Source organism: Phascolarctos cinereus, unplaced genomic scaffold (assembly GCF_003287225.1).
Source record: "Phascolarctos cinereus isolate Bilbo 61053 unplaced genomic scaffold, phaCin_HiC Scaffold_9;HRSCAF=440, whole genome shotgun sequence".
In the NCBI taxonomy this organism is placed as follows: domain Eukaryota; kingdom Metazoa; phylum Chordata; class Mammalia; order Diprotodontia; family Phascolarctidae; genus Phascolarctos; species Phascolarctos cinereus.
Window position 1 is genome coordinate 157,800,952 of NW_027556402.1, and position 12,525 is coordinate 157,813,476.

At 37.4% G+C, this 12,525-nt stretch overlaps 1 protein-coding gene across 1 annotated transcript in view; it reads left to right on the forward strand.

The window, feature by feature from the left end:
* LOC110211898 (WD repeat-containing protein 19-like) overlaps positions 1-12,525 on the forward strand; it is a 180,673-nt gene that overhangs the window by 102,938 nt on the left and 65,210 nt on the right. Inside the window, exons 26-28 of the mRNA XM_020991511.2 lie at positions 1,630-1,754; positions 2,457-2,569; positions 12,377-12,445. Coding sequence (XP_020847170.1) covers positions 1,630-1,754; positions 2,457-2,569; positions 12,377-12,445 — 307 coding nt within the window. The remainder of the gene's footprint in view (positions 1-1,629; positions 1,755-2,456; positions 2,570-12,376; positions 12,446-12,525) is intronic.

Sequence of the window (12,525 nt, forward strand, 5' to 3'; positions counted from 1 at the left end):
TTTTAAAACTTTAGCTTTTGAATTTTCTCTCTTCCTCCCTCCCTACTCACCCTCATTGGAAAGGCAAGCAACTCAATATAGGTTGTACATGTGCAGTTATACAAAACACATCCATAGTAGACATGAAAAACTAACTCTGTTTCCCTTAATCCTATCCTGCCCTCCCATTTATTCTATTCTTTCTTTTGACTCTGTCCCTCCTCAGAAGTATTTACTTCTGATTACCCCCTTTCCCAATCTGCCCTCCTCTCTATCATCCCTCTGCTCTCTTGTCCCTTTGTCCCCCTATTTTCCTGTAGGGTAAGACAGATTTCCATACCCAATTGAATGTGTATGTTATTCCCTCCTTAAGCCAAATTCTATGAGAATAAGATTCACTCATTCCCTCTCACCTTCCCATTTCCCTCCACTGTAAGAGACCTTTTCTGTTTTTTTTGTGAGATAATTTACCCCATTCTACCTCTCCCTTTCTTTTTCTCCGAGTATAATCCTCTCTCATCCTTTACTTTTATTCTCCAGATATGACCCCTTAATCTTCAACTCACCCTGTGCCCTCTGTCTATCTATCTATATATACATACCTATAATTTTTTTCCTCCAACTACCCTAATACTGACAAATGTCTCATGAGTTATAAATATCATCTTTCCATGCAGGAATGTAAACAGTTCAATCTTAATAACTCTCTTATGATTTCTCTTTCCTGTTTACCTCTTCATGTTCCACTTGAGTCCTGTATTTGAAAGGCAAATTTTCTATTCAGCTCTGGTCTTTTCATCAAGAATGCTTGAAAGTTAAGGTGATCTCTTTTGAGTATCTGGGGATTACGTTTAGTGAAGTCAGATGAAAAGCTTATTTTGGAAGTTTATTTTCTAAGTTTGTTGTTGTGTTGGGTTTTTTTTTTGTGAAGCAATTGGGGTTAAATCACTTGTGTAGGATCATACAGCTAGTGTCAAGTGTCTGAGGCCATTTTTGAATGCAGGTCCTTCTGACTCCAGGGCTGGTGCTCTATCCACTGCGCCACCTAGCTGCCCCTATTTTCTGAGTTCTTAAGTTTAAGTTTGTCACTAGCAAGATATTTTTGTCTCCTTAAAACCATTGTAATGTAACTCCCGTGGCTTCTAAGAAATAATCAGCTTACCTTACCTATGGTCTTATTCTTTTTCTTTCACATCTTCCACGAAGGGATTGTTTTAATACTAAGTGTATTCCTTGAATGGAAAAGATAGGGAATTAAACTTCAGCTTGGGGAGACCATCAGATATCATATCATTATAAATTATTTTCATTGGAACTGCTCTATAATTAGGTATCTGGATATAAGTGTTGTCTATCATTGAGAGGGTATATATATATATATATATATATATATATATAATGTATATATATATATATATATATATATATATATATAATGTATATATATATACAAAATATTGTCAGTTTAATTTACTCAAATAGTTGCTTCCTGTGCCTGTTTGTTTCTTATATGTCAGAGGAAGGCAAGAAGGTTGAGCTATGAAGAGTAATGATGGGGGGAAGGTTGTAGAACCTGGACAACATGCTTTCAACCAAATGTGCTAGGTTCTTATTAATTTTTTATGTCATATACATCTATATTTGAATTAGATTCTTCCTCCAGCTGGGTGACTATGGTTCTGCTATACAATTTCTGGTTATGTCCAAGTGCAATAATGAAGCTTTCACACTGGCCCAGCAGCATAATCAGATGGAGCTTTATGCTGATATTATTGGTAAATATTATGAAATTTTCATGGGATTATTTTCATTTAAATGTTATATAAAACTGTAAGTTCTTTGAGTACAAGAGCATTTCTCCTTTGTCTCCTTTTTCTGTTTTCTTTCCTCTTATCATGATTCCCTCTGTAATTATCAATAATTTCTTCCCTCTTTTCTTCTTTTCTTTATTTAAAGTGAGCCCAGTTCTCCTGGGCAGGGCTGAGAAATATAATACAGAAGAGGGAAATGAAATGTTCTAATTTTTTTACATCAACATAACTTCTTTATATCCTCTGGGAGACTTACTTATGCAAATTTAAGGCCTGCATAGATCACTTATTTCCATGTCATACTATGTGGCTGAAGCTGTCACTTAGACCCGAAGTGTTACAGCCTCAGGGCCACATGTAGGCCTGACGGTCCTCAAATGCAGCCCTTTGACAGAATCCAAACTTCACAGAACAAATCCCCTTAATAAGAGGATTTGTTCTGTAAAACTTAGACTCAGTCAAAAGGCTTTATTCAAAGACCTAGAAGGCCACATGTGGCCTCGCAGCTGCAGGTTTCCCATCCCTGACTTAGACCATTCTCTGCTTCAAAGGGAATAAATCCATTTGGACTGAAAGACATTGGAGGTGGGTAGGAAGAGTTGGCAGTGTCAACACACTCCTGGAATTGAAGATGTAGAAATTACATTTAGTCTTTCTCTTTTGTAGGTTCTGAGGACACCACTAATGAAGACTATCAGAGCATTGCTTTATATTTTGAAGGAGAAAAGAAACATTTTTCAGCAGGAAAATTCTTTTTGCTGTGTGGCCAGTATGCACGGGTCAGTCTTCTTTTTAAATTTTTTCCCCACATAATAGAATTTTATTTTTTTCCTATTACTTGTAAAGATAGTTTCCAACATTCCCTCCTCTCTTCCTTCCCCAAGATGGCATGCTATCTGCTGTAGGCTATATATGTACAATCTTATTAGACATATTTCCACATTAATTATGTTGTGAATGAAGAACCAGAACAAAAGGGAAAAACTACAAGAAAGAAAAAAAAAAGAGAAAATAATATGTTCCAATCTGCATTCAGACGCCATAGTTCTTTCTGTGGATGTGGATAGCATAATCCATCTTGAGTCTTTCGGAATTGTTAGATCATTGTGTTACTGAGAAGAGCTAAGTCTACCAAAGCACAGTGTGGCTGTTACTGTGTACAGTGTTCTCTTAGTTCTGTTCACTTCATTCAGCATCAGTTTGTGGAAATCTTTCCAGGTTTTTCTGAAGTCTGCCTGCTCATCATTTCTTATAGCACAGTAGTATTCCATTACATTCCTATACCACAACTTGTTCAGTCATTATCCAATTGATGGTCCATTCTTAGCTGCCACAAAAAGAGCTACTATAAATATTTTTGTACATGTGGGTCCTTTTCCCTTTTTTATGATCTCTTTGGAATACAGACTTAGTAGTGGTAGTTCCAAATTGCTCTCCAGAATGGTTAGATCAGTTCACAACTCCACCAACAGTGCATTAGTGTTCAAATTTTCCCACATCTCCAACATTTATCATTTTCCTGTTTTGTCATATTAGCCAATCTGATAGGTGTAATGTGGAACCTCAGGGTCATTTTGATTTGCATTTCTCTAATCAATAGTGATTTAGAGCATTTTTTTCATACGGCTATAGATAGCTTTAATTTCATCTGAAAACTGCCTGTTCATATCCTTTGACCATTTATCAATTGGGGAATGACCTGTATTTTTATAAATTCGACTCAGTTCTTTATGAATTTGAGAAATGAGGCCTTTATCAGAGGCTCTGGCTATAAAAATTGCTTCCCACCTTTCTGCTTCCCTTCTAATTTAATGTAATCAAAATTATCCATTTTTGTATTTCATAATGTTCTCTATCTTTGTTTATTCATAAATTCTTCCATTTTCCATAGATCTGACAGGTAAACTATTCTTTGCTCCCCTAGTTTGCTTATGGTATCACCCATTATGTCTAAATCATGTAACACAGGTCAGTTTTTAGTTGAAAACATCATTGGCTTAATTTTAGAGATAATTTTGGAAAAAGTGAGATCAATGAAGTGTTGCTTGCATAATTTACTTCCTGTTTTTCCTTATGTCTTTCTGCATATTGCTTTGGTGATCCCTTAGCTGATTTCTACTTTTCCCTTTACTAGATTTCTCCTAAAATGTTACAAAGTGAATAAAATTTTATTCCTAAAAAGGCTCTTTATTCTACTGTTCCCCCCACCTCCTGCCATTTAGACTACTAAGCTGTCTGCCTCCTCTATCTCCTTTAGCTGCTTGACCTATGCCCTCAGACCTTATTTTTCTGGATTATCAGAAGTCTAGAGAAGAGACTGTTCAAACCCAGTTTCCCATTCCCTCTTCCCACTCCAGTATCTGCAACTCCAGATTCAACTTACTCATTACTATCCTCACAGTTACTCTACTTTCTTGTCTTACCATTCTTCCATTGCACCTTGTCCAGGAACCCTGTCTTTTTTTTTTTTTCATTCTGAACTTAAGAAATAAAACAAGTATTTCCATTTCTCTTTAATTACTGTCATATGAAATTTAAAGTTCTTTAAATTTTAAAGTTGATGTTTAGTCATACTGTTCTTACTTTGTATTTGGTGTGTTAAACAGTATTGGGGTCAGCATAGCTCCCTGGGACTTTCTTTTCCTTTTAAGTTCATACGGAGCCATTGACAAGATATGAAATTGTAGTATATTCAGTACTTCAATAACTGTCATTTATTATAGTTTAATTCAGTTAAGCAAGTTTTTGTTAAGCACTTTGGAGTAAGCAATTATTTTGAGGATAAACAAAGGCTTAAGGAGAGCGACAGCAAGCATGGAAAGTTATCGCCATGGTTTTATCCATATCAAAGGGTTTGTACCAGAAATGTGGATAGAATCAATTTCAAACTAGGCAATGGGCCATATTAAAATAAGCATGACTGAGTTATGGAGCCATTTTAAGAAACATTTATTGGTTTTGTTTGTTTGTTTGTTTGTTTAAGCGATTGGGGTTAAGTGACTTGCCCAGGGTCACACAGTTATTAAGTGTTAAGTGTCTGAGGCCGAATTTGAACTCAGGTCCTCCTGACTCCAAGGCCAGAGCTCTATCCACTGCGCCACCTAGCTGCCCCACAAATATTTATTATTTTCCGTTAGTCTGAAGGTTAAATAGATGCAAAGTGTTGTACTATCAAATAGATGAACAACTTGTTGGGCAATTTGGTGACATGATTTGCAGATCAGTGAGATGGTTCAGGCTGAGAAAAAGGTTAAGCTCAATTTTTCTGCCACTTTATCCAGAGGCAGATCAGCAGTGTTAGCATGCAGATATATATATATACCTCTTCAGAGTAGTGTTCTAAAATCCTGTCCTTCAGGTCCTGTTTAACTGGGACTGAGGTGGGCAGGAAGTTAAAAGCCCCCCAACAGTTGTTTGAACTGTGACCCTGGGGCTACAAACATGCTTCATGCTGCCCTGAACTTAGAAAACAACTTTTCCTTGATACTATTAATGCCTCAAGCCATTATTCTGGTCGTCTTCTTCTTCTTCTTCTTCTTCTTCTTCTTCTTCTTCTTCTTCTTCTTCTTCTTCTTCTTCTTCTTCAGTGACTTGTCCAGGGTTACACAGCTAGTAAGTGTCAAGTGGCTGAGGCCAGATTTGAACTCAGGTCCTCCTCCTGATTCCAAGGCTGGAGCTCTATCCACTGTGCCACCTTGCTGCCCCTATCCTGTTTCTTTTTTCCTCTTCACTGCCACATTTCTGAAAAAGGAGTCTACAAGCCCTATATTTTATTTCCTCACTACCTGCTAACTGTTTAATCACTTGCTTCATCCAAATTGACTTTTATTCTGAATACCTGGCCCTTGAGAAGATTGATGGACAGTGGTATAACAGGTTGAATGAAGCAGGGAGAGACTAAAGTTGTGGGAAGACCAGTTATGAAGCTCGAACACTGAATTAGGCAGATGGTCATAAAAGGAAAGAATGAGAATGAGACTCAGAGAGGTTAAGTAGCTTGTGCTTAGAAGTGGGATCTGAACCTAGGTCTTTACTGACTCACAAACTTTTCTAATGCTTACAATGCACTACCTTTTCATCTCTGTTATTTAGAATCCCTATCTGAGATATTTCAGATGTGGGACCAACATAAGTTGACAACTGATTAGGTTCCTGCAGGCCCTTTCTCTCATTGGTGAATTCTTTAGGCAGCTCCATTTTGAGAAAGGTTCTTCTGACACCATGCACCTACTTGAGCATCTCCCTCCATTCCCATTTCAGTTCCTCATTTATGTGTTATCATCCCCCTTTAGAATGTAAATTCCGTGAGGGCAAAGGCTCCCTCTTTTTTTGCTTTTATTTATATCTCCAGCACTTAGCACAGTGCCTGGCACGTAGTAAATGCATTTTATTAACTATCGACTGACTATTGGAAGTGAGGTTGAATGAAAAGTTAGGCAACAAAGTTAAATTTTTAAACTGAGTAAATAGTGGTGTCATTGACAAGGGCAGAGAAATCAAAAAAGATGGTAAAATTTCAGGGTGAAGTTTTGTCCATGTTAACTTAACTGAGGTGGAGTTGTCTTGTAGGCATTTAAGAATTCATATCTAGGGCTTATGAAAGAGTTCAGGGCTGGAATCTTAGATTTGGGAATTACCAATGTAGAAGTGATAGCTGAACACGGGAGTGGATGATATTGCTAAAGGAAAGGATATATAGTCAGCTTCCAGGAGCCAAGATGGCGGAGTGAAAAGGTAGTGGCTCTCACTCTCCCCATCAACCTCTGAAAACCCAGAAAATATCACCCCAGAAAAAAAAAACCCTGGAACACCTGAACTAGAAGAAAGACAAGGAGCAGCAGTGCAGTAGCCCAGCAAATGGGTCTCCCAGTGCCTCAGCAAAAACAAGGGGCCCCAGGCAGATAAGTACCCTGCGGCATTCATCTGAAAGGAGGTGAAGAAAACAACCTAAAGGCTTCCTAAAGCCCCGACCTTGCTGATTCCAACCCAACACCAGGTGAGCTGTAGGAGCCCTGAAGCCCCAATTGTGAAGAGATCCTGAAGCCCAGGTGGTAGAGCAGGCAAACACCAACACCTGGACTCCGAGTGCCTCAGTGAGGGGGGGAACCGGTGGAAACCAGCTCAGAAAACCACCAGGTGCCTCGGCACTCTACCAAAGGAATCTCCCAGTGCATTAGCAGAAAAGGGAGACAACACTGCAGGGGCCCCAGGCAGATAAACCCTCCTGCACCCATCTAAAAGGAGCTGAAGAAAGCTAAAGGAAAGGAAAAGCAGGCAACCTAGAATTGCCTGAAAGTTCCAGCCTTGCTGATTCCAGCCCAACACGAGGTAAGCTGCCAGAAACCTACAGCCTCCAATTGCCAGCATAAGAGGCCCCAGCACACAAAGCCAGTGACCAAGACCTAGGCTCCCAACACAAGAAGCTTGGGTCAGTACCCTCTGTTCCCCAGCAGGAGAGCTCAATCTCTTTAAAGGCCAGGGAATAAAGAAACACCATGAGTAAAAAGAAACATACCATAGATTCATATTATGAGAAGAGTGAAGATCAAGACAGAAATTCTGAAGAGGACAACATTGTCAACAAACCCACATCTGCAACAACAAAAGGGAATATGAACTGGTCTGAAGCCCAAAAAGCCTTCTTAGAAGAGCTCAAGAAGGATTTTAATAGTCAAATGAGAGAGGTAGAAGAGTCCTTCAAAAATACAATTGGCCAATTGGAAAAAAAATACACTGAAGAAAACAAGTCCCTAAAAAACACAATTGGCCAATTGAAGAAGGAAGTACAAAAACTAACAGAAGAAAACAATCTGTTAAAAACTAGAATTGGACAAATGGAAACTAATGTCTCTATGAGAGAGCAAGAATCAGTCAAACAGAAACAAAAAAATGAAAAAATAGATGAAAACATAAAAGACCTCATCAGTAAAACAACCGACCTGGAAAATCGACTCAGGAGAGACAATTTAAAAATTATTGGACTACCTGAAAATCATGATGAAAAAAAGAGCCTGGACAGTATCTTTCAGGAAATCATAAAGGAAAACTGCCCTGAAGTCCTAGAACCAGAAGGGAAAATAACCATAGAAAGAATCCACGATCACCACCTGAAAGAGATCCCAAATTGACAATGCCAAGGAATATAATAGCAAAATTCCAAAATTACCAGATGAAAGAGAAGGTGCTGCAAGCAGCCAGAAAGAAAAATTTAAATATCATGGAACCACAGTCAGGATTACACAGGACCTTGCAGCTTCTACATTAAAAGACCGCAGGGCATGGAACATGATATTCCGTAAGGCAAAGGAGCTTGGAATGCAGCCAAGGATCAATTACCCAGCAAAAATGAGCATCATTTTTCAAGAGAGGAGGTGGATATTCAATGAAATAGGAGACTTCCAAACTTTCCTGATAAAAAGACCAGAGCTCAACAAAAAATTTGATCTTCAAATACAGGACTGAAGAAGGACTTAAAAAGGTAAATGGGACAGAAGATTACAATATGTTGTTAATAAGGGGGGGGCTGTTTAAACCCCTACAAGGGAATATGAGACTTGCAACCCTTGAGAACTGTATTGTTATTACACCTTGTTAAAGGAGTATACATAAAGAGGGTGGATATTAGTTGACTTTGATGTAATGATAAAAAAAAATCTAATCAAGTGGGTTAAATGGATCCAAATAAGTGGATCAATCTGATCTTAGAAAATGTACTGAGAAAGGAGGAGGCAGACAAGGGTAAATTACATTACAGGAAAAGACACAAAATCCTATTACAGCAGAGGGAAAGAAGGGGGGGGAGCATTGTTTGAACCTTACTCTCATCAGATTTGGCTCAAGAAGGGCATAACATAATCAGTTAGGTATAGAAATCTAACTTGCCCTATAGGCAGTAGGAGGGAAAAGGGGAAAGAAAAGGGAGGGGGAAAGAAAAGGGAGGGGGGAAAGAAGGAGGGAAGCAGCAGTAAGACTAAAGGGGAAGAAAAGGGAAAGGGATAATAAAAGGGGGAAGGGACTGAAGGAGGCGGTGGTCAAAAGCAAAACACTAGTGAAGGGGGGAAAGGAAAGCATAAATAGGGGGAAAAAGGATGGAGAAAAAGACACAGATAGTAATCATAACTGTGAATGTGAATGGGATGAACTCTCCCATAAAACGGAAATGGATTGCAGAATGGATTAAAAACCATAATCCTACAATATGTTGTTTACAGGAAACACATTTGAAAAAGAGTGACACATACAGGGTAAAGGTAAAAGGCTGGAGCAGAATATATTATGTTCAGCTGAAGTAAAAAAAGCAGGGGTAGCAATCCTGATCTCATAAAGCAAAAGCAAAAAATAGATCTAATCAAAAGAGATAAGGAAGGAAACTACATCCTGCTAAAAGGCACCATAGACAATGAAATAATATTACATTAAATTGAAAAGTTTTTGCACAAACAAAGCCAATGCAACTAAGATTAGAAGGAAGGTAGAAAATTGGGAAAGAATTTTTACAACCAATCTTTCTGATAAAAGCCTCATTTCTAAAATATATAGAGAATTAAGACAAATTGATAAGAACACAAGCCATTCCCCAACTGATAAATGGTCAAAGGATATGAACAGATACTTCTCAGATGAAGAAATTAAAGCCATCTATAGTCATATGAAAAAATGCTCTAAATCGTTATTGATTAGAGAAATGCAAATCAAAACAACTCTGAGGTACCACATCACATCTATCAGATTGGCAAACATGACAAAACAGGAAAATAATAAATGTTTGAGAGGATGTGGGAAAATTGGAACGCTAATACATTGTTGGTGGAGTTGTGAAATGATCCAACCATTTTGGAGAACAATTTGGAACTATGCCAAAGGGCTATAAAAATGTGCATACCCTTTGATCCAGCAATAGCACTTCTAGGGCTCTATCCCAAAGAGATCAAACAAATGGGAAAAGGACCCATTTAATGTGAAAATTGGAGATAGCCAATAAGGTTAGTTGCTGCCTAGAGAAGTTGAAGGGAATTAATACCAAGAATAGGGCACTGGATTTGGCAAGTAATAGATCACTGGTGACCTCTGATTGAGCAGTTATGGTAAAGTGCTATGGATAGAGACCATGTTACAAGGGATTGAAGAGAGGGAAGAAAGTAGATATATTAAGGTTTTCAAAAGGTTTGTCAACAAAGGGAGGAAAGAAAGAGGAAAGAAATTTTGGTTCAGGGGCTAAAGTTTGTCTTTACTCTGCTTTTAAGAAGCAGGATGTGAAGAATGATATAAATGTGTGTCTTGCTAACTTGTGATCCCAATAATGACTTCAGTTGTTAGAGTGCCAAAGCAGAGATGAAGGATAGAAAAGGCAAGGGATAGATTTTTTTTAGGATTAGGCTGAGCATATTTATGCACAAATGAGAGTCAATGAGAAGGGAGAGATTGAAAATGCATTAGAAGAGACATGTTGAATGCTCAAGGTCCTTGAGGAGACGGAATGTGGTTAGGGCACATGTAATTCAATTCAGCAAGCATTGATTAAGCCCGTACTGTGTACCAGGCATTCTGTGAGGTCCTAGGGGTACTAAACCAAAAACTGTTTCTACCTTAAAAGGTTTATATATTGTATTGGAGAGGGAAACAATAGGTAGAGAGATAGATAAATACAACATATAATCCAAGTAAAATCAAAGCAATGTTTTTTTTGGGGGGGAGAGGATTTATAATAATTGGGTAGAATGAGGAAAGGCCTACAGAGTCTTGAATGGACTAGGGATTCCAAGAAATGGAGGTGAGAAGGGAGAGCATTCTAGATATTGGGAACACTCTGTAGAGGCAGTGTATGGAGTGTTGTATGTGGGGAATGATAAGTAGGACAGTTTAGCTAAAATATAGAAAGCATGAAGAGCAGTTATAATAAATAAATTTCAGAAGATTGGTTGGGGCAACAAGGACTTTAAATCTGAACAGAGAAGTTTATATTTTGTACTAGAGGCAAAAGGGAACCACTGAAGTTTCTTGAATTGGGATAATAATGTATTCAATGTATTCATATATAGGAATATAAATTTGGCATATGTGGAGGATGTATTGGAGAGGGAAAATAAAACCCAAACAGCAAATCATTATCTCTTCACTGAGACAGCTGAACTGTTGGTAATTCTCCTACAGGGATTAGTTTTATGCATCAGGCAAAAAAGATAGCTCATTATTCCAAATGTGCTTCATAATTTCCTACTTCAGTGACTTTGTTCATTCCATTTCCTCTGCTTGAAATGTTTTCTCCTTATAGCTTCTGCCATTAAAATCTTATCCTTTCATCAAGATGAAGTTCAAATGCCATGAAACTTTCCAAGAAATCCCAACCATATATAATTTCTCTCCCATCTTGTGGCATTTATGACATCATTCCTTTTTATTAGTCTTTTTATTCATATACTTCTTTTATCTCTACCCTCATCCCCTGGCTCCACATTATAAATTCTTTGAGGATAGGATTTTTGTCATACTCGTTATTGTATCTACTCATACACAACCTCCCTCACCCCCTAATACCTAAAATAATGTCTTGCACATGGTAGGTTATCAGTAAACATTCCCTGAATTAAGTTAAATGTAATGTTTTAAACTCTGTTTCAAACTAACCTCAATGCACAATGAGACTGTCCCAGATTAACCCCCTTATATCTCCTTGTCATTACAAAGCCCCACTTCTTTCATCTCTCTCTCTCTCTCTCTCTCTCTCTCTCTGTATATATGTGTGTGTGTGTGTGTGTGTGTGTGTGTGTGTATGTACATATGTTGAAAAGCACTCTCAAACCATATTTTGTTCAAACTTCACACCACATGAGAATTTATGGGTAAAAACTTGACATTAGAGAATGGTAGAGAAAATTCCCTTCCTTTCATTCATTGTAGAGCTGAGAGACTATGAATGTGAAATATCTCATATGTTGTCATATGTGATTGATATGCTGATTATTGTTTACGGAATTCTTTTTTTTCCCTTTTAATCTACTACAAACGATAACACCGTGGTAGGAGAAAGGGAGGGGATATATTTTGAAATAAAGGCTATATAAGACAAAAGGCATCAATAAAAATAAATTTTAAAAAAGGAAATTGATAAGTAAAATATGACTATAACAAATAGCTTTACTTATTAGAATTACTTACTCATAGGTAAACTGTGAATGACTTACTAGTCCTTACTAATCCTTCCGGATCATCAGTAATATTAACAGTTAACTGATTGAACCCAGTGTCAAACATGTCTGTGCTACTGTGGAAGTAGAAAATTCACTTTGGTCTTGGGCAGACAACAGTAAGAAAGCAAAATTCTTACAATAAGAAATTGGTAATTGGAAGTGAATTGTAGATTCCTTGATGTAATCAAATAGCCTATAGACTAAATTTCGGTTAGAAATTTTCTTGGCTTTCATCACTGCTATGATAGACTATCCTTAAAATAATGTCTATTAATTAAATATTAATATTTTGTACTTTATTCACATCTGTTGGACTCTACTATTATGGGATAATTAATATACATCTAATCCTTTATACTATTTGTTAACTTTATTCATGTATTTATTATTATGTTACAGGCTTTAAAGCATTTCCTGAAATGTTCAAACACAGAGGATAACACGGCCATAGAAATGGCAATTGATACCGTAAGAAATGTAGATGATTAGACATAATTAAGGGAAAAAAATATTACTCTATTTTGAGTAATCCCATACTTAATTGAATG